This window comes from Malus sylvestris, chromosome 10 (genome assembly GCF_916048215.2).
Source record: "Malus sylvestris chromosome 10, drMalSylv7.2, whole genome shotgun sequence".
Lineage (NCBI taxonomy): Eukaryota > Viridiplantae > Streptophyta > Magnoliopsida > Rosales > Rosaceae > Malus > Malus sylvestris.
Genome location: NC_062269.1, coordinates 41,775,431 through 41,797,229, shown reverse-complemented (window position 1 = coordinate 41,797,229; position 21,799 = coordinate 41,775,431). Strand labels below are relative to the sequence as shown.

The 21,799-nt window shown below is 37.8% G+C and overlaps 3 protein-coding genes across 6 annotated transcripts; all 3 read left to right on the top strand.

Moving 5' to 3' along the window:
- The first annotated feature begins 6,449 nt into the window (after window positions 1–6,449).
- LOC126587319 (uncharacterized) lies at window positions 6,450–15,416 on the top strand. Of its 2 annotated transcripts, none has more exons than XM_050252357.1 (8): window positions 6,450–6,527; window positions 13,824–13,866; window positions 14,114–14,188; window positions 14,285–14,353; window positions 14,463–14,538; window positions 14,619–14,671; window positions 14,864–14,988; window positions 15,098–15,416. In XM_050252357.1, exons 1-8 carry the CDS (start codon window positions 6,482–6,484, stop codon window positions 15,196–15,198), a joined length of 588 nt encoding a protein of 195 aa, XP_050108314.1. In that variant the 5' UTR covers window positions 6,450–6,481; the 3' UTR covers window positions 15,199–15,416. The 2 variants fall into 2 exon arrangements, with proteins under 2 accessions (XP_050108314.1, XP_050108313.1); XM_050252356.1 differs by lacking the exon at window positions 6,450–6,527 and adding an exon at window positions 14,004–14,022 and having other exon boundaries at window positions 13,654–13,866.
- LOC126587318 (uncharacterized) lies at window positions 9,370–13,525 on the top strand. Of its 3 annotated transcripts, none has more exons than XR_007611030.1 (8): window positions 9,370–9,653; window positions 9,835–10,108; window positions 10,201–10,335; window positions 10,475–10,548; window positions 10,711–10,870; window positions 11,090–11,147; window positions 11,338–12,652; window positions 12,728–13,525. XR_007611030.1 is itself a non-coding variant. In XM_050252355.1 (8 exons), the coding sequence occupies exons 1-8, from the start codon at window positions 9,562–9,564 to the stop codon at window positions 11,538–11,540; spliced, it is 897 nt and encodes a 298-aa protein (XP_050108312.1). In that variant the 5' UTR covers window positions 9,371–9,561; the 3' UTR covers window positions 11,541–13,525. The 3 variants fall into 3 exon arrangements, 2 of the variants coding, with proteins under 2 accessions (XP_050108311.1, XP_050108312.1); XM_050252355.1 differs by having other exon boundaries at window positions 9,371–9,653; window positions 11,338–11,438; window positions 11,538–13,525; XM_050252354.1 differs by having other exon boundaries at window positions 11,338–13,525.
- A 4,792-nt stretch (window positions 15,417–20,208) lies between the features above and the next one.
- On the top strand, window positions 20,209–20,953 carry LOC126586974 (uncharacterized). The gene has a single exon (XM_050251937.1). It carries the CDS (start codon window positions 20,315–20,317, stop codon window positions 20,723–20,725), a length of 411 nt encoding a protein of 136 aa, XP_050107894.1. The 5' UTR covers window positions 20,209–20,314; the 3' UTR covers window positions 20,726–20,953.
- Window positions 20,954–21,799: the final 846 nt, after the last annotated feature.

Sequence of the window (21,799 nt, the reverse complement as noted above, 5' to 3'; positions counted from 1 at the left end):
AAAAAAAAGTTATTCAAAATATATGTATCTATATATTGTACAACATTACAAATTATCACTCCAAAAGGCAAAAGTTTTGAACCCTTTTTAGGTATTGCTTTACAGAGAAGACTTAACTGTAATTTTCATGGAGGGTTTTGTGGCTTCTATCCATGTGCAAAGGCAACAGAGGCTTAGTAAAGATGTATTTTATTTGACCATTAAGTTGGTCAAACCTCAAAGATATTAATTGTTAAAGGGAATGGTGATGGGGGCCAAATTGCAATTTGGCTAATTCTCTAGAAGGAGAGGGAGAGAGAGTAGAGAGAGAAAACAAAGGTGGTCCATGGGTGTGATGGAGTTGAGTCTGCATTCTTCCATTTGATGATAGATGCTTGTGGCAAGTTTAATCTCAAAAACTTTGAAATAGTGGGCTGGCCATTTTCTTAATAGGTTTTAGGGAAAAACATGGTTCTAAGCTGATTTAATACTGCTTTTAGAGCTATATTGCTTCAAATAGTTGTTCTTGGCTGAGAATTAGGAACCTTTTGCAACATTAAAAACCATGTAAAATTAATGCAAGATGGAGAGGAAGTGGGAAAAGGAACCTCTTAATTAATTAAAACACTTGAACTTAGCAGCAAACGATGGCACTAGTCGCAGTCATATTAGTTAGAGCTTATGTGCTTTCTTTATGTACTCGATTTTGAATTTTCTTTCCCGCAGTTTAGATTAGTCTAGAATAAGTAATGCTTGTATAAGAAACACACTTAAACATAGCCCGGTGTGTAGTTATGCTTGTATGATCACTAATTTTTCTTACTTGTATGTAAATAATATATGATAAATGGGGATATGAAAATAGATAGTTGAACTTGATCATTGGATTAATATGATACAAAATAACTCTGTGGAGCTTCAAAAAAGATAAAAAGACAAAAAAGAAGAAAAAAGAAGCCTTTTGGAGTGATAATCCGGATGATGCACTGAAAGTTCGAACATAAATCTGTAAGGAATGAACTATAGAGAGAGAGCTCGATAGAGAGACCAAATCTACTTTACGGGGGTAGGAAATACTAACTAGGGCACATGCATAGGTATTTGTAAAACTAAATAATTAACTGAAAAAAAAAAAAAAAACAATGCAAACACCCACCCAGCCAGATTACTTTGATGCTTGAAAGTTCAAAACAAAAAACTAAGTAGATACAATTCCATCCAATCCAGCGCAAATCAGTTGGATCAAAAATAAAAATCCCACAAGATACATAAAACAACAGAAGATGGATATTATTTGCATAAACAACAGAAATAAAACACCAAAAACGAAACCAAAGAAATATAAAACAAATAAATCAACACACCATCATAACCAGCAGCAAAGTCAGGACCAGGATATGAAACCTTCACAACGAATGGTCGTCTTAGGAGTCCCGTGTCTGCAAATTTTCAAACACCGAAAGAGTTAGCAAAAATTGAAAATTAGGGTTTTCTTTTGGTAACTGAAGAATGGAATTGATTGCTTGAAAAAAGTATAAGATTACAATCAATCATCATATCATCGATCTACAAATATATCTTATCATCGGATCAACGGATAAGAAAGTGGAAGGGCCCAACCCAACAGCAAGCCAGACGACGCCGTTTGTAGGAGTCGGTCGAAGAAAGAACACTATAAATAGAGGGAAGATAGATTGTAAATTGTAATTCGTAAACGAAGAAGGAAGACGACGGTTCGATTTGGAATATCGGAAAGAAGAGAAGGGCAAAGCAAAACAGGTCTGGCCTGGTATCTCTCTCCCTCTTTCAGTTAATTGTTACTTTTCGCACGCAGTTCTCTCGAGCAAATTCCATTCTTCAGCTACCAAAAGAAAACTCTAATTTTCTGAATTTTGTTGGCTCTTGATTTTATGCTTATATGTCGACATAACTGTTAACTACATTGTAGTGTTTGAGAATTGAAGGGAAAATCAAAAACAAAGGATGAGTAAAAGGAAGAACACAGAGAGTTTAGAGAGAGAGAGAAAGTTTTATATATTTGAGGAAAATGACAACTTACTACATTTGTAAGTGGAAGTGCATTATATACTAAACAATACAAGCTTACTTAACCACAAGTAACTAATTAACCAACTAACAAACATTATAACAACTTAGGCTGATGTGGCATTGATTACACAGTAACCAATAATCAAGAGACATCTGTCTTCATCCCCCCTCAATCTCAGCTAGGTTACCAAGCCTGAGATTGCAGCAATGTGAGCATGAGATAAACTGTTGAGTCCTGCAAGTTGAGACATCTGCTTCTTATTGATCTTTGCAATCTCCAAACTGGCCTGCCTTGCACCAGGTCCAGCATATGGCTCCTCTGCTATGCCTGCCAATCATCATCCCTGTAGCCTTTGTATGGGGGAGAGACATCTGAAGGGTAACGCCATTGGCTCATCTGCAACACTCTAATAAAAAGCAATGGATGAATTCCGAATATACTTGAAGGAACTGTGACACCCAACACCTTCTTGGTACGCTTAGTGGTTGTTAAGTCTTATAGAGCCTTGAAGTGTTAGGTCTGGGAGAATCCAATCACCATAAGCGAACGGGCCTGAGTTTCCCAAGAGGCAATCAACAAGACCCCTCACACCCACTTTCTTCCATGTGAGGTTAAAGTGATCAAATCCGAAGTTGTAATAAGCCTTCAGCCAGGGAATGTCAAACCAATCATGTATCAAAGTGTTTGGCACTAATGTTTGCTCATTATCCTTTTGTTTTAATCAGACAACCACAGTGGAGTAGCAGCAAACGGCCTGATCATAACATAACACACACAAGTGTACCCCATAACCTCTTTGTAGCTGTTGACCAAAAAACCTCTGTCTGTCAGTCCAAATTTCTTCCACTGCCTTACAAATAAAGACACCCTGTATGCCTCTGCCTCTATCAGGAGTTTTACACAAGAACAACCTTCTATAAAGTAGTTGTAGCACACCCTCATGCCGGTATAACAACTTCTTACGGGATTACCCTTCGTGGGATTCACCGTCAACAATCTCATTCAACTTGGCTTCGGCCTTTAATATTTACAAAAACAGAAAATTAACAAACTATAGTGTGGCATCGGCCTTAACTATAGCACCACGGGATCGCCCTTTGTGGATTTTACCAAAAACAACTTCTTTGAACAATGGCATTGGCCTTCACAATTTCAACAACTGAAAAATCAACATTTATGTAGGATTACCCTTCGTGGGATTTACCTACTCAAAACACGGGATTACCCTTCGTGGGATTTACCGTTAACAACTTCTTCTACCCTTCGTGTAACCAGACTTACTGTAGATTCATGCTAACAACTGAGTTGGTTAGACTCTGAAATTATAGGCTAAGATAAGGGAAACATACTGCACAAACTCCTCAATAAGCACCTTCACATGAAACTGTTGAGCTGGGCATTTCGACAGACACATGAATTGCGCATAGGTTTAATCTTTCTTTCATAGCAGAGAACAGAGTACAATCAAAGAATCCAATCACACAGTTCTTCAAGCAATTAAAATCTAACTTTCAATTCTTACAGACTTATCAGACATCTTGTTGAACAATTTCAACTTCAAGATTAACAATATTCAACACTGGAATCTTCAGAACATCAATCCATTGGCATCGGCCTTATCATTCAATTAACAAGAACTCATATTTCATCATCTTTCAACATATGACATCGGCCTTCACACTTAATCATGCATAAAATCCCACAATATATGTGTTGACCCTAAAAACTACAAAGCCTACGTGGCGCGCAGGCCGAGTAATCTAAAGGCTAACTACGTCCTTCGGTGATTGCGGGGCGTGCCAACTCGTCGGCCGAGCTCGGCCGAGAAGTAAATTTTTGTTGATGTTGCATTGGGTGCGCGGCTGACTTCTGCGTCTTGCGATTGCGGCCGAGAAAGGAACACGTCTCGGCCTCTTGGGCTCTCGAACCTGAAGACAAGGTTACTATTCTTACGAAGTTCAATATCAAATTCGGCTTTCAATGTGCTGATGAGATGACCTCGACCAATAAGGATTTAGAAACCCTTCTCGACCGAGACTTGGATAGGTAATCAACCGTTCTCGCCGCAGTGTTGTTGATGCCAACGGAAGATACTGCGAGAACGACTAATTCTACGGTGACAGAGCTATCTATGCCGACTTAAGGTATCACCGGTTACTTCCACAGTGTTGTTGATGCCAACGGAAGATGTGTCAGCGAAAAGGAAAAAGAAAAAAAAATCTCAAGTTGTTAAGAGTTTGCGCAGGGCAATTTTGTATTGATTTGCAGGGGTCCTTCTTCCGTTGCCACTACCTCTGTATTTATAGGAGCAAATGTTGTGTGACGCGGCCAAATAATTTTGTAGAGTCCAAATGCAACTCTATTTTGTGGAATTGACCTTGATCCCGTATCAAATATGCCGCGCATATCCTTCAGATAAACCCTGATCCCGTATCAAATACGCCGCACATATCCTTCAGATAAATAAAGCCTACCTAGGCTTTATCACATCTCACTAGAGATCTAACCCACCTAGGCTTCTTATTAAAAAAAACATGAGAAACCTTTAAACCCATATTGCCATCACCATGCAAAACCATCATCTCCATTGTCGCATGCCACGTGCACAAAACCAATCCCAAAAAACCATGCATTAGGATAGAATCTCCATATTGCACAATTCTTTTGCAAATTACACGTTTTGGCATGTTTGGATTTATCCCCTATCACTTCATTATCTTTACATCCCATGCATGCATGTCCAGCAAAACAAACCAACCTGATTCAAAGCTCACGTCCCCATCACAACTCTACTTGCCTCCATCCCATTTATTTTGCATAAAAAACCGAGATAACTTATTAAAAAATAATTATTATGATTAAAAATCATAATATTATCTCTTAACAATAATATCTAAACTTTCTTATCCAACGGTTGAGAACCATGCTTACTCAACGGCCTCGATTGCTTAGGCCGATGTGTAAAATCAGGTCCAAACAATATGTCTAAGACATTTTCACAAACACCATATATGACATCGGCCTTTTGAGACATCACCATATCACAATTCTATCCAGAAATCAAGAACCACTAAATCTTTGCTTCAAACAAACCAGGAAATCAAGAATAAACACATACCACGACTTCAGAGAATAAGCAACATATAGAATCGAGATTCGAGAAATAGAAACAAATTCACCTGAATCACCACACAAGCATCACCAGATCGTCAAATAGCACTGAACTCCAGACGTCCAATCGATAAGCAACCCAGATACCTAATATTCGAGCAACCCAGATTTGCAATTCTGAGCTGGGCAATTCGTCAAGCACTTGGGCTGCACATAGGTCTAAACGTTCTTCCATACTAGGGAACAGAGTAGGGATCAAAATCGTAGAAAATAGCATTCAGAAATCCAAGATCTCAATCAACAGTGCAAAGAATTAGTCCTGCATCGATCTATTTCCCAGAAATCCAAACAACCCATCTCTCCAAGAAACCAGAGGATTCCTCCATTACCAAATCACAACATGAAAGATATGTCACCACACATTCACCATCTCCGCTGACACGGCTCGCTCACGTTCTGGTCCTTCGTCTTCCTCGACATGATCTTGACCTTCTTCTTCCGCTCGCTGTCCTCCAATTCTCTGCCGTTCCAGCCAAGATAAGGGAGGACACGCGAAGATGAAGTACCCACACAGTAAGATTACGGTGCCGGACGTGAAGTCGATCAAGATTCACCACGCAGGTACATAAAACTGGGCCATAATGGACTCGATTCAAGACCCATTGAAGAACTTAGATGAAAATTTGAAAAATAAAATCCCCAATTCAAGAACCGAGAAGTTCCCACTTCTAATTTGGCCCAAAGGATCAAGATTCAAGCTTACAGATGAAAAAATTTCCACAATTCCAAAGACCAAGATATCATATCACTGATGATCTCTGGTAACAACCCAGAACGAAAATTTACCCAGAAATTACAGAGCGAACTAAACAGTTCCGGAAGCATTGAAGAAATTATCGAAATACCTAATGAAGATCGAAGAGAAACTAAACTAGAAAAAGATGAAAAACTAATGAAAATGGAACCACCAGAATCCATGGCGTGAGCCTGGTGGCTCTGATACCATGTTAACTACATTGTAGTGTTTGAGAATTGAAGGGAAAATCAAGAACAAATGATGAGTAAAAGGAAGAACACAGAGAGTTTAGAGAGAGAGAGAGAGAAAGTTTTATATATTTGAGGAAAATGACAACTTACTACATTTGTAAGTGGAAGTGCATTATATACTAAACAATACAAGCTTACTTAACCACAAGTACCTAATTAACCAAATAACAAATCATTTAACCACCTAACAAACATTATAACAACTTAGGCTGATGTGGCATTGATTACACAGTAACCAATAATCAAGAGACATCTGTCTTCAATAACTGATCCGTTGTTTGAATATTTGCAGACATGGAAGGACGAGGAGAGTTCTATTTGGAAATTGACTATCCTGATGGTTTGTTGTTTATTTCTGCATAATATTACCCATGTCTATATAATCTAATTCCCTCCTCGTGAAGAAATTGATCTCAATATTAAGGGGTTCTCTCACCTATGGAACATAAGGTCTTAAACGAGAAGAAGAATTACATTTAATTTCAAAAATGGCTGCTTCAGGTATCATATATAGTCGCACAAATATAATCTGGGATACTTGTTATACTACATCAACAGTATGCATGAGCATATATTACGTTCTACAAACTTGTAAAATTCTAACACAGGAAAGGTGACAAGCACCAGGAGCAGGAGGAAAAGCTTCCGAGTTCTCAAACCATGGGGTTGGAAACCACCACATATTGTAGAACCGACCGACTCGAGTGGTGATCCTTTTGGAAAGGGTGCGGAGGGACAACCGACCCTAGTGATGCTAGGAAATGATCAAAACGCTTGGACGAAGTGCGAGATACCCTAGCGATGCTAGGACATGATCAAAACGCTTGGACGAAGTGCGAGATATATTTTAGACGAGGATCAAGTCCGTGCACGAAAGTCTAGAGTTGACCGTTAGAGCGTAGACTCGTCCTCGTCCTCTTCCTAGTCGCTGCATTAGACCTGAATCCACCGCGAACTGCCGAACCTCAGGGGTGGCGCCTTGTTCCGACGACTAGCTCGAGACTTGTCTGCAATGTAATGGTTTCCCGACGGTTACCAATCAAGGAGGTCAACGGACTGCTCAAAATCTCAGCCGTCCTGATTAGTGAACGACATGTAGCTGCGTCAGAGTTCGCTTGTTTGGCCGCGACTTTCGTCCTCCTCTATTTCTCTTGGGGATTTTAATTTTTGGAGAAAATTTGCCTCGTATTCCGGATGCAGGTGTTCTGGTTGTTAATTTTTTTAAATAAATATCTCATCACTTATATAGTGATATATAATATACTATCATGTGTGTTCCGAATACAATGAAAAAATCTCTGACACTTAAACCAAGCTAAGCTATAATTTGAAAATCCCAACAAAAGCAAACACTAAACCAAGAAACTAGAGGGAGAAAGATAAATTTAGGCACGAGTAGCATATATAGCATAACAAGATGATTTACTTTTAGCATTTTGTTATTTTATATAAAGTTTTTAGTTGAAATAATCAACTTCTTGCATTCAGTTGCTAAAATGATTTAGTTTTAGCCTTGCATTGTATATTATAGTTGTGTTGTTGATGTTATCGATATCGGTGACATATATCAAAAGTGACAAAATATTAAAAGTGAATCATTTTAACTAATTGACATTTATATTATACAAAAGTAATTTTTTTTATTCCCAAATAATGTTTTAATGTTTTATAAAGAAATACATAAATCATAGGTTCTTTTTCATAAAATACTTTCAGGATTTTTCAAGGAAGGAACTTGAATTTATGATAAAATTTTGGAATGCTTCTTGGAAAAATGGGATTTTACATCTCCGCATCGTCAACTTCGATATTGAAACGCTTCTTGGAACGTCTTATGCGATGCAACGAAACTTAGTACGTCAACAAACCTAGAAAAAGAAACTTGCCCAATTATCCTGTTGTAAGAAAAAAAAGATATATTTCACATCCAAAAAACGATTAAAAAAAAAAAAAGTTAATCTCAGTTTACTACTCTAAATTTTTTTGGTTTTCAACATTTCATATATCAAGTTTTTTTTTTTTTTTTTTTTTTTTTTAATTCTAGCCTGATACCTAAAGTCATAATTTTGGGAACCTTCGTACATCTTAAATTTTTCGTTGACTAACGACGTGGTGCCCACGTGGATAATGACTATGCACCACATGTCAAGATGGGTCGGAAAGATAAATATATAACTAAAACGCACGTGACAATAAAAAAACAAAACCGCAATTTGAGCTAAAAGTCGGATTTGTTTGAAGTCCCCCCCCCCTAATCAGGTTTCTGGCTTCTCTTAATTTAGTTTCAGATTCCGCCACTTTTGCGTAGACGACGAGATTTTTCAATGTAAGGAAAACACAATCGATTAGACCATCACATGTCATGATACAAGTTGAGAGACATTGAAAATATTATATCTTCTATACTACTTTTATAATAAGAAACGGAGCTACATAGCCTAGCATAGTCCTAGGCCTATCCTGGCATTTCAGCGATTTGTAAGTTAATTTCTGCAGGTTTTAACAGAAATGAGCATGTGGCTCATTGGTTAGTGGGTTTTTGCAATTCTGAGTGTCCACGGTTCGAGAGTTGCTGGTATGCCAACATTTTTCAGATTTTTTTTAAACTGAAATAATAAAAATGCCCTCATAATTTGCCTTATTTTTTTATCATATTAAAACTAAGGTCTCTTTTTTTGTTATAATGGTCATCTGTTTTACATATAAAAATCATACCCTATTTTTTAGCCAGTTGATATAAAACAAGGGCTTATACAGTCTCGAGCATGATCTTATTTTAAGTAACGATCTTAATTTTTTGTTCGAATATGATGTGTTTATTTTTTTTAATCAAAACTTGTACAGGTTTTGATTTATTATATGATTATTTCAATACTAGGTTTTTAATACAATATATAAGGCTCCACCATTCTTGTTTAATTAAAAACTTTCATGTCAATACAAAAAAATAAAACTTTTAATTTTTCTCCCATTAATTATATTGCAATCTTTCATTTGGCTTAAATGCCTCTTTTAATATAATTTTCTGACTTCTCCATTATATATAATGGCACATAATATTAGAAAATTTACCGGCACATTGAAATTTTTTTGCTGCAAAAGCCCTTTTTACACCAAGTTACATTAAAAAAAAAGAAAAAAAAAAGAGGTAATTTAGACTTAGGACTTGGCCATCACACAACCCCTGCCCTCCCACTGCAGAGGACAGGCAGAGCCTCGGGGTCCCAGCAACTGTACTACTACATTTTGCCCTCATTTTCTCTACCTGTACCTCCACTTTCACCTCTCTCTCTCAGATTGCAAAGAAGCCCAGCGGCGGTGCATTTGGGTTTTACGTTAGTGGGTTCTTTCTCTCAGAAAGCCGGTGGTGGATTATGGGTTTCAGGTTGTTCGGTTCTTTCTCTCCGCCTTCACCTCTCTCCCTATCAGAGTGCAAAGAAAGTCGACTGTGCGTTCTGAATTTTAGGTTAGTGGGTTCTTTCTCTCCACCGCCATCTCTCTCTTGTCAGATTTTAACCCACAGTCATGCCATTTACAATGTATGCTTAGTTAGGCTGCTAGAAATTTTGATGGAATGCAAATTGTTCTCACTCTCTGGCAATTATTTGTATTAAAGTTTTGATGGAATGGGCTTTGTGGTTGAGCAGGTCTTGGGAAATGGAGTTTTTAAATCCTGAAGGAGTTGAACTTCCTCCACCTCCACCTCCACCCATGATTCCTCCTCATGTTGTCATGCTTGTAGCAGAAGAAAAGCCTGTTGAGCTATTTACAAATACATCAACTCCAAAACTTATTCCCATGGCAAGGCCTGCCAATGGAACAAAAGGGGCAAAGGATTCTGACCAACCATTTCAAAGTGGCGGTGAACAAGTCCTATGGAGAGAAAGAATTGCTTACTGTGGCGGTGACCAACCATTTCAGGTACTAACACGTCGTTTATTATGTCATTTTCTTGCTCTTTTATTGAATAAGGACATTGTCTCATTGCTCCTTTTGCACAAATATCTTGGAAGAATGCAAGCCCTGGGAGGGGCTCTGAGCATGTTGGGAGTGAGGGAGACGGGACGAGAGTTGAGAAGCAATTTCATTCCAAAACGTTAAAGCTGCAGGTCAACCTTGAGACTAAAATCCCAATGAAAGCAATTGTGGTTGAGTTTCTTATTAGTTACCTGTTGGTCCTATCTGAATTCCCTTTTCTGTTATTTTTAATATTTTTCTGATGTATTATATTTACATGATCTAGAGTTGCAACCAAAATTGAGCTTTAATCATTCTCCTGTTTCACAGATCAGTTTTGATTCCTCTTCATTGGAGGCAGTGTGGGTTCTTGATATCATCCTAAGGCAGAATGTAGCAAAACAGTGAGTACTTACTGTTGTTCTTTCCTCAGTCAGTCATCAGTCTACTCTATTGCATTTGTTCCTTCTTATATCCATGCCATCTGTAAAGTAGGCTTAAAAGATCATCTCAATTTCTGGTTTCTGATTTAATCGAAGAATTTACCGCAACACATTTATGTCTAGGTTCTTTCTGAAATCAAAACAAGAGCAGTATGGTGATGGAGAAGAAATTACATGTTCTGAATACTTTGCCGTTTATAAAAACCTACCGGTGTGTGAATCAGCAGATTTCCCATGCATCACTGTTGCGAAACTAAAGAAGCTAGCTTACTTTCCGCTTGAGGTGATACTTTAACCTCAACTGTTTGTTGTTAAGGTTTATGTTGTATTTACCTCTGTAGCTTTGCACCCTGATTCCATTGCAACGCTATACCAAAACTTGGCACTCCTCATCTCCTTTGATTGCAATACATTTGACCAACCAGGGTCAGGTTTGTTTGTCTGTTTTCTTCTGTTTTGGCTTTTAATTTGGTTATTGTTTTGGGCTCTGCTGCTTCATCAGGATAATGAGTGTGATTGCATTAGGAATTTGCAGAGGGATGGAGTTGAGCCTCTTCTAAGTATGACTCAGCTTCTCTCTTAAATATAACATGTTGCGTTTCAGATATCATGTTTTAAGCCTCTGTTAGGCAGCCCCATCTGTTCATTTGTTTTACAAATTCAGCATGTGTTCTAGAAATGTTCTGGCTTACATGGTGCATGTCTCTGTTTTTTTATTTTCTTTATTAATAATTCGATTTGTTGTACTAGTCAATCTCTGTCCTTCCCCTGCAAATGCATCCACTACAATGATTGTAAAACATGGCCATGTTTTGGACTTGCTCACTGCTTCCCAGATTGATTGGATGAAGGTAACGCTTGCTTCTTACATTTACATTGGTTTGAGCTTATAGTATTTTGTTCTTATTTCATGATGCTCACAAATCTTCGTGTTTTTTTGTCACTTTCAGTAATGAAAAGTCAAAATAAAAAAGCAGGCAAATGTGCAGGGCCATGGTCAAGGAGGGCCTATGGCCATAGGAGTAGGAGGACGTGTTGGAGGTGGCACACAACTGGGTCCCCGCCGCTGCCGTCCCATTGTATATGGCCAGTGGTGTGGTAATGACATTGATTTGATGAGGGAATATCACGAGGCAGTGGCTGCTGCTAGTTTGAAATATGTCCTCACACTCCCTTTGTAGGATTATGTGAGAGTTAGGTACATGATTTCACACACACGGAGAGTTGTTGATGTCGACGGGAATCATACATTAACTGTGCTGCACCGAATTACCTTTATGATAAGGCGGAATGGCCAGAAAGTCCGATGGATGGTAGAGGAAGCTAGAATAGCTGCGTGGGATGATTTTTGCCGGACTGTCCAATCAGTAGAAGAAATTGCTTTTCGTGTTGTAGGAACAATAGAGGTCAATATCCACGTTCATGTGAGGCAGCTGGCTAGGAGAGAGATTCTCACCTTGACCGAATTGGTAAACCGGATTCGCCTTTGGGGAGCCGTAGATGGTGATTGAGAGAGGTTTGAGGTGCAGATAGCCGAGCAGGTGATGTATTATGACTCCGATGAGATTGAGACTTATAACTACATGGTAGGCTGGGGGACGGCAGTCGTTGCTTTGCGGGGTGTGCGGGTCTCGAGATAGAGATCAGTCTGTAAAGGAAGGAAGGAAGGGGCTAAGGCTGTGACTTTGATTTAACAGTAATACAAGTAAACAATTCAAAAGTATAGGATTGTAGCTGACTTGTCGAACTAAACAATCTTTGCAAGGATAAGAATTTGGATCTAATCTGCTTTTGTTTTCAAAGTGATGAGATTTTTTGTAGTTGACTTGAACAATGTTGTGGTCTGAGGGCAGGCCTTATTTTAAGGGGTCAGGATTGCTCATTTCCAAATTCAGTCAGCTATAAAAAATCTGATCACTTTGAAAACAAAAGCAGATTAGATCCAAATTCTTATCCTTGCAAAGATTGTTTAGTTCGATAAGTCGGCTATAATCCTATACTTTTGAATTGTTTACTTGTATTACCGTTAAATCAAAGTCACAGTCTTAACCCCTTCCTTTATAGAGTGATCTCTACCTTGAGACCCACACACCCCACAGAGCAATGACTGCCCTCCCCCAGCCTACCCTGTAGCTATAAGTCTCAATCTCGTCGGAGTCGTAATTCATCACCTGCCCAGCTATCTGCACCTCAAACCTCTCTCGATCTCCATCTACTGCTGCCCAAAGGCGAATCCGGTTTACCAATTCAGTCAAGGTGGGAATCTCTCTCCTAGCCAGCTGCCTTACATGACCGTGGATTTTGACCCCTACTGTTCCTGCAACACGAAAAACAATTTCTACTGATTGGACAGTCTGGCGGAAATCATCACACACAGCTATTCTAGCTTCCTCTACTGTCCATCGGACTTTCTAGCCATTCTGCCTCATCATAAAGGTAATCCGGTGCAGCACGGTCAATGCCCGATTTCCGTCGACATCAACAACTCTCCGTATGTGCGAAATCATGTCCCCAACACTCACATAATCTTGCAAAAGGAGTGTGAGGACATATTTCAAACTAGCAGCCACCGCCTCATGATATTCCCTCATAAAATCAATGTCATTTCCGCGCCGTTGGCCATATACAATGGGGCGGCAGTGGCGATGACTTAGTTGTCTACCACCTCAGCGTCTTCCTTTCCCTTGGGTATAACCTGCTCCAGGGGCGCCAACCCCCCCCCCCCCTTATTCTCCTCATATGGCCATGGGCCTTCCCAGGCCATGGCCCTGCACATTTGCTTGCTTTTTTATTTTGACTTTCCATGATTGAAAGTGACAAAATATGAAGATTTGTGAGCATCATGAAATAAGAACAAAATACTTTAAGCTCAAACCAATGTAAATGTCAGAAGCAAGTGTTACCTTCATCCAATCAATCTGGGAAGCAGTGACCAAGTCCAAAACATGGTCATGTTTTACAATCATTGTAGTGGATACATGGGGAACAAGGACAGAGATTGACTAGTATAGCAAATCGAATTATTAATAAAGAAAATCATAAAACAGAGACATGCACCATGTAAGCCAGAACATTTCTAAAACACATGCTTAATTTGTAAAACAAATGGGGCTGCCTAACAAAGACTTAAAACATGATATTTGAAACGCAACATGTTTTATCTGAGAGAGAAGCTGAGTCATACTTAGAAGAGGCTCGACTCCATGATGCTCTCTCTGAGTACTCACAAATTTCAGTGCGTGCGGAGGCTTATGTGCCAGAGCTCAAGGAGGAGGGCAGGTAGTTAGTCTGCCAATACCTTTTCATTAATTACTTTAAATTTGTCTTGATTTTTGTTTCTGTCGACAAGGGAATGGATTTGCAACACGATGCATGCTTCCCCTTTCATTTATTCCTACTTTTTTATTTATTTTCAGCCGCATATGGCCCATTCAGGTGTTAGACCCTTGGAATAGTGCATCCTACAGAGGGGCGGTGGTAAGATACACTTTAGCTGAATCATATATGTATGTTTACATCCTTGCAGGGTCAGGAGGAAGACTACTGCTAATAAAGCTGCTGCAAGGAGTGACATAGCTCCTGGCAGGTTCAAGAGGGGGAAGTTAGTTGTCGATTCCCTTGTTCATTAATTATCATATTTTTTTTGCTGCAATGGAAACTAGAATAAAGGTTGTTCCCTTTTCATTTATGCTTGTAGGAAAATCGGGAAGATTCAGATTTCAAGGTGGATTGGTCCGTTGGACCCCTGGAACCATTATGTATACAGGTAGTTAATTTGTTGCCCTTTCCCTTGTGCTTTAGATTATCTTGATTTGTATTTGCTACAATGAAATGGGATTGCTGTTTTTTCATCTATGCTTTGGATATTTGTTCAGGGATTACCCGGGGACGTACACACCAGTGTTTTTAAATGCTTGGGAATTGAGGGCAAGGGAACCGGATCATATAACTGTAAGACTTTCACTTTATTAGCTATGTATGCCTTCGGTGGAGTTAATACGTAGGATGCTCTAATTTGAGCCTTTGTGCAGGTGAGTGTGGAGAAGGATGTAAGCAGTGACATTCCTGATATTGACATGACAAAGTTTGTTTCTGATTCCTTTTTGCTTTGATTATAGTGATTTGACGCTCCCACCCCTCGTTTTTTACATCATATGTTACGAAACCTGTCAGAAACAAATAGGAGGAAATAGAGATGAAATAAGATGTACATGCTTGTGTTGGATGAAGGGTTCTCACATGTATTCTGTCACCTGTCCTATGTTTTTCACTGCAGATACAATGTCCACTGTGATATGCCTCTCAAAGAATTTGTTGATTTTATTCGGTTAAGGATTCAGCATGATTTTCCATGGAAGAAGTCGATGTTTGTCTACTTTAAGAACACCGAACCTCCCATTGGTGAGCATAGCTACATCACATTTTTGTTGTAGGCCGGAAGTAATAATATCCATCATTGTCCCAACATAGGTCCGGATGTAGTCACTCTAATTGTTCCAATGTTGCGCAGGTACTACCTTGATGTCCGAAGTCGATGAGAAAAACAGGGACAAAGACGGGTGGGTTCGAATCACCTACAGTGGAAAAGAGAAAGGAAGCTGGACCCGCTGAAGAGCTCTGAGCCAATTATCTGAGCTGCTTAGATAGTACGTGGTTTGAAGACTTGAAACTGATCTTTGAGAATCAATGGCATTGCGTGAGACTTCAATGTGAAATGTTCTGTTGCCAACTTTTATTAGGTATTTTGTATATATAGTTTTAAGACTTAAAAACTGATCGGGAGATGAATGGCATCATTTGGACTTAAATGCATGGCATTGAAAATTTAATTTGTTGTTTTGGCAGTCGGTTTATGTCTAATTCTTGAACGTAATTCACTTGGATCTCCGGGTTTAAAAACATGAAACGTTTTAAAATCTCTGTATTTATGTCTTGAGAAATGCTAAGGAGACTCTCAAAGTGGACTCCGGACTTTTTGCCACCTCATTTGTTTGGCTGCTTTTGCACATTGTTTTATGAGTTGGCACGAGAATTGTGCCACAAAGATGAGCCGACCGAGAGTTCATGGAATGTCCTACTTTTAAGAGTCTCCTTAGCATTTGCTAGTATATCTTTGTTGACGTTTAGGTTATGGGTGGATCCATGATAGATGAATTTGAGGGATGCGATTGTTGCTCGGACATTCGCTATTGGGCTTTGTAGCTGATATTACAAGAGCTTGTATATTTTTTTTCTTAGCTGGAAAGCTCTCCAATTACGGGTGGTAAATTATTGATCTTCGATGGGAAGATGTAAATAGAAAGGTATATTTGCATCTTTCTTTTACGTTTTTGGAAGTTGGGTTACATCTTTTTCATTGGAGTAGAATTCTCAGAGATGTAAAATAAAGGGAAAATTTGAAAAAGGTTCAATTTTATAGCCCATCTTTTGAAATAGGTCAAATTTTTAATGACTTTTGACTTTTGAAATAGGTCTAATTTTTAGTCCAATTGGACCCATATCAAAAGAAATGTGGGACAACATCACAAACTTGTGGCTCTCTACCCCAGCGCGGGGCCGCCGCCGCTGCCGTCAGGTAGCTCTCCAAGTCCAAATCTTCCCACAAATGTTTGTTTTTTAGATCTTTCTTTCTCGAGTCATCTGAAATAGCAAACCAATGATCAATAACGTATTTAGAACCTCTGGAATGTAACAGAGTTAGAGAGATGTTTGTTCTGCAAGACCTTAGAAACCCCTTACGTTTCATGAAATGTAACATAGTTAGAGAGACGTTTGTAACCTTACCTTCGATAATAAAGCCAAATAGTTTATAATTGCATTGCCATGGTTACTTGCAATTTCACATCCGGAAAACTTTCTTTTGATATTAATGTACAGTGGAACTTTGGAAAGGTTTTTACAAACCCAAGTAGTCACATCGTCATTGTCACATATCTCCACCATATTGCACAATCCCAAATTTGTCTTGTAATGATAAAATACTTCGATTTCACAGTTTCTTGCATCAAAACCTAATCGTTGAAGTATGACATGCACTAACTCTTCATAAGTGACGTTATCTGGCCAACCGTTGATTTCACTTGACCATCAATGTATTTGGTGTCAACCCACCTACCATTGCAATTCAATATAGCACCAAACCTAGTCATTTTCTGAAATAATACAACCAAGATAATCAGTAATAAACAAATTTCATATAACCATCGAATGATTCTAATGACAAATTTTACGTACGTGGAAGGTGGTGACTGCTCGTTGGTGGTCTTGACCAAATGTACCGTCATGTATTTGTTGTAGTCGAAGAGGGAGGAGGAAGGAAAATAGGAGTAAAAGTGTGATCGGCGTGTATTAGGGAGCCATACACAAAAATATAACCAATATTACTTACAATTCTACTTTTTAGGATTAGGATCAATGGACAAATATTATACATCTAATGGTCGAAACTAAAAGTTAAAATGATTATCACTGAATTAATAGGTGATGTGGCAATGACTTCTCTTTTTTTTCTTTTTTAATATATAATATGAAATCGACTCATCAATGAGCCAGCAATAATATGGCAATGACTTTGCAATAAATTAACATAAATCTCAATTAATTAAAAGATTATTTTTCCATTGCAAATAGAGCCTCCATCTTCCTATACACCATTGTCCATCAAATAGAAAAAAATCAGCATTGTTAATGAGTTCAAAATAAACATAAAAAGACGAGAAGATTGTCATTAACTATTTGTTTTATATTTCTTGTTCAGAAAGCTTCCTTGGTCAATGAAGAACATGCTTAAAAAAACTTATGTAAAACCAATTTTTAGGGTTTAAAACCCCAATATTCCATCCTATGCAAATTCTGTATCTCCGGTAAAATTCCTGTAATAGTGACGAAATTAATAGCCTCAATGTTTGGTTACTAAAGTGCCTTTCCACATAAGATCATTCAACTTGTTTGACAATCTAATTGGTTTCATCCTCTTCGTCTTTTTTTCTTTTTTTAGGACTACACATGCTTTTCAAACCACCATCATATATTCTAGTATTTAGTTTCCAAGTGCTTTTCCAAATCAGAAGTTAAGTTTGTCCAACAATCATCCATGGATATTTCGTTCTTACTGTAACTTTAATTTAGAAGGTTTTATTTTGTTGAAATTTACATCGAGGACTATAAGTTGGTGCTCAGCTTGAATAGTGAGTCATGTCAGAGCGGTACGAGTTGAGCGCCTCGTTCGGCCTTGTTTATCCAACCCTACCCAGAGCACCATTCCACTACCTTTACGTCTTGTCCTATGTCTTTGTCACTGAATGGTAGTTGTCATGTGGCGTGATTGGCATCTGAGTACACCTGTCTTTGGGAACTCTGCCAACGTGCTCTTGGCGGGCGTGAGATTCTTGCATCCCCCGGTCGAGCTAGGCTCATGAGCAGTCGGCTACTACGCTCAGATATATCCTCCTGTCAGCTCTTTGAGCATTGGGCTTCTCAAATTTCTCTTGAGCTTTCTAAGACACTCTTCCCAACCCGCATCACTATTCGGGCCTAAAATTGCTCAGCGTTAACAACCGTTATACACTCATAGGTCCACATGTACGAACAATTTATGCTATTGTCGAAATGTACCAACTAAATAGCTAGAATTGGTGAAGTTGTTGCTCCAAATATATAAATTGATTAATTTTGTTAAAATTCCCAAGTCAAAGATTCCATTTGCACATCTATGTTCACACTTCTCGTCCGATCCCAAATATGCCATTCCAAAGTCCCATTCACACGTTGAATTTGAAAATCTAAGTAGCTAAGCTAGCCAGAAGAGATCAAGTATATATAATATAATATTTCCTTCGAACTGCTGCAGGGTTTGACCATTCCAGTTAATCTAGAAATATTTCTCAATTTCGTAGAAGCCATGCAAATCACGAGCCAGCCTGCTCTCGGCTAGTCAGCCAGCTACCTACCCTCCACACGTATACTAGAGATAGGGATTAAACGTGAGAATTGTGATCGATATTTTAAAAATCTCATTTGACATTTTAAATTTTTTATAGTTAAAAAAAAATACATTTATGAGGAATGTAGAATGAAAATTTTAAAGTACTAATAACAGTTTCCTTAAACATATACCATTTTTTCTCTTTTTACACTCTCGTTTGATTTTTTTGGATAATAACAAGAATAAAGTGTAATAAATAATTAAGATGCTAAAATAATGTGTAAAAATCAACTTTGTTAGACATATTAAAGAATGTAAAGAGTAACGTGTTAGAAATTTAACAAAATAAAGGTGCAATATATAATAAACGGCTACTATTAAAATTTTATTAAGATCTTTATGATAAAACTCTAGTAGGTAATACGCATGTTAAGTATGAGTACGAAGGTGATTAGTAATGAGTTGTTGGTTTGTGTGTCTGAAATCTTGACAAGCCACACTAATAAATTAATAACCAATTTGAAGAGATATTTTGTAGATATTGAGAATACGAGTCCCGTGGGCACCATTACACATATTATAGTAGGAGTACATGATTGAAGATTCATATGTTTCACTTTGAAAGTATATTAATAAAAAACATCAAAAGTTAATATGTCTCACTTTTATACTTTTATGGCTCGTTTACTAATCTGTAATTTGAATGAGAATAACTGAATTGAGGAGAATCAAAATCAGATTCCTATTGAAACTGTTCACAATTTTTTTAGGGAGCTTTAACGAAAAGCACCCGGTACTGTTCACTTTAACGAAAAACCACATTTTTACACAAAAAAGTCAATCCTGGTACTATTCACTTTACCCTTTATTTTGTCCTTATCATTAAAACTCAAAGTTTTCAAGCCCTTTTCATTAGTTTTCCTTTTTCTTTAGAAATTGAAGTAGGAATAGTACTGAACCATATAAGTTGTTACTAATTCACATGAATCAGACTGAGTCGTTTACTAATTAACATGAATCAGAATGAAATTCAATGTGATTACGAAAATGCTCATATTCTAATAATCTATTTTATATGCTAATCATTTTTCATTTATTATTTATTTTGGTAAAACTTTATTTTACTATTTAACTTTGTGAGAAAAACTTTGATTTTTTTATTTTGTTGATTTTTTATTTTTTTAGCTAAGAGACCAATTTTGGTGGGTTAATCCGAAGGGTAACCTTGAAATTTTAGAAATAAGTGAGTGTGGGTAATCTTGAAATTTTAGAAATAAGTGAGTGTATAATGGGGAGAAAAAAAAATCATTCCAATTATGTGGGTCCCACTAATTTTTTTATTCTCGAATATTTGGTGAACAACGGAATACTTTATAATCAAAATCCACTTCTGTTTTTTTGTTCTAATTACATTTACGTAAACGTGCCGTTAGAGTATATATATAAGGGGGCACGGTCAAACGTTACTTCAACTTGTAAATTGAGCTTCTAAATTAAGCCGAGCCGCTGACTTTGTCCTCTTCACTACTTTTCTAAATTGAACCAACTAAAAATCGACCTTGAATATAATATTGTTCGTGCATGCAGGTTCCTGGAGGCTGCAAGTGTCATATTATAACAATAATATTGTCAAGGTCTCGACCCAATCCCACCCACCTTTTACAACTTTGCTAGGGCTCCTATATATAACACAAACTTCCCCCATCGTTAAACTCTCTATTCTTTCAGCTCACTTTGAGGGCCTATTTCTCAACAACCCTAATTCTTAAGCTTGTTCGGCTTTATAAGCTACACGTAGCTGGAATGGGAAACTGTTTGAGACGCGATTCGGCGATGGTATGGGCAAGAGACGACGACTGGATTGATGTTTCTGAGCTTGAGCCTGATGCTAAAATGGCACACAGCCCAGAAAGGCATAGGCTTCTTGGCGAGATAAGATCATATTCATCGTCTGCAGCCTCGACACCTTCATTTTCTACTAGCACTAGTAGTACTGGAGGAGATCAAGTGAAGATCAAGATTACTAAGAAGGAGCTGGAGGAGTTGGTAAAAGGAGGAGGAAACATGCAGGGTCTGTCGTCTGTGGAACAGCTATTGGCTCGGCTCAGGATCAACGGCCTTGATGATCATGATCAGTACTATGATGATCGTGATGAGATGGACCATCATCGACCCTGGAGGCCTGTTCTCCAAAGTATTCCGGAGGTTAATTAGTTCATCATTCATATTACCATGCAGGTTTGAACGCCGATCATGATCAGAAATACCTCTAGACGACAGAATTTAGGCCTGAAATTAAAATTCTTTTGTTATGATTTTTTTTAATTCATACTTTCTTGTATCTAGAGATTCAAATTTATCACTATGCGTTTCCATTTTATGGTCTATGTACATGTGAAGGTGAATATTTCTTTTCTTATTTACTTATTTTTATTTTTTTAAGTGCCTAGTGATTTTGGAGAAAATCCTCAATAGGACATCGTAATCACGTCATTAGAAAGGAAACTCTCACAAGTGTTAAGCAGGGTACGAAACCTAAATGCATAGAATCTTGTTTGTTTGTGAGCATTACCTTACAGACGATGTGGTCAAGCAACGTGTTGAAGTTTTCTCTTGATTTTAGGGACTTTTCAAAAAATAAAAATTTATGAGCGGCCAAGTCAATATCTTTGTGGGCTTGATCCCAAGTAATCCTTCACCTGATGTTTGTTTGGTTGGGACATGCCACATCAATTTAAACCAAATTTTGTGAATCATATGACGTAGCTGTTGATGATTGAATTATTACTTACGTGTTAATTAACTTTATTTTCTATTGGTGATACAACATATAGTTTGCAAATGTGATATAAAACGTTGGTCTGCCTAGCATTACTCTACATAAAATATGAGCAAATTTTTCCAAATACTAATATGTTTTGGTTGGAGGGATATTGGAAACTTTATTCCATGCGTTTCGCTTTGTCACTTGGAAGGATATTGTTCATTGGCAGCCTAGTCTACCTCCAAGCTCTAGGAGTCCTCTTGCTTCACCTTTTTTATATTTTATCAACGTTAAATTTCTTAATCATGAAATGCTTACCGTTTAAGACAAGGTGTGGATTCCGTACCTAAACGGCATAATCCACATCATTAGGATTCTCCTTCACATCTATTATACTAATCATTTTTCTTTGCTTTTCCAAACAAACCATAACGGATCATATATCATAATAAAAGTTAAAAATGACCCAATACCATGCTTGAACTTTACTCTAGAAACCCAAATCAACATTTTAAATCAAATTA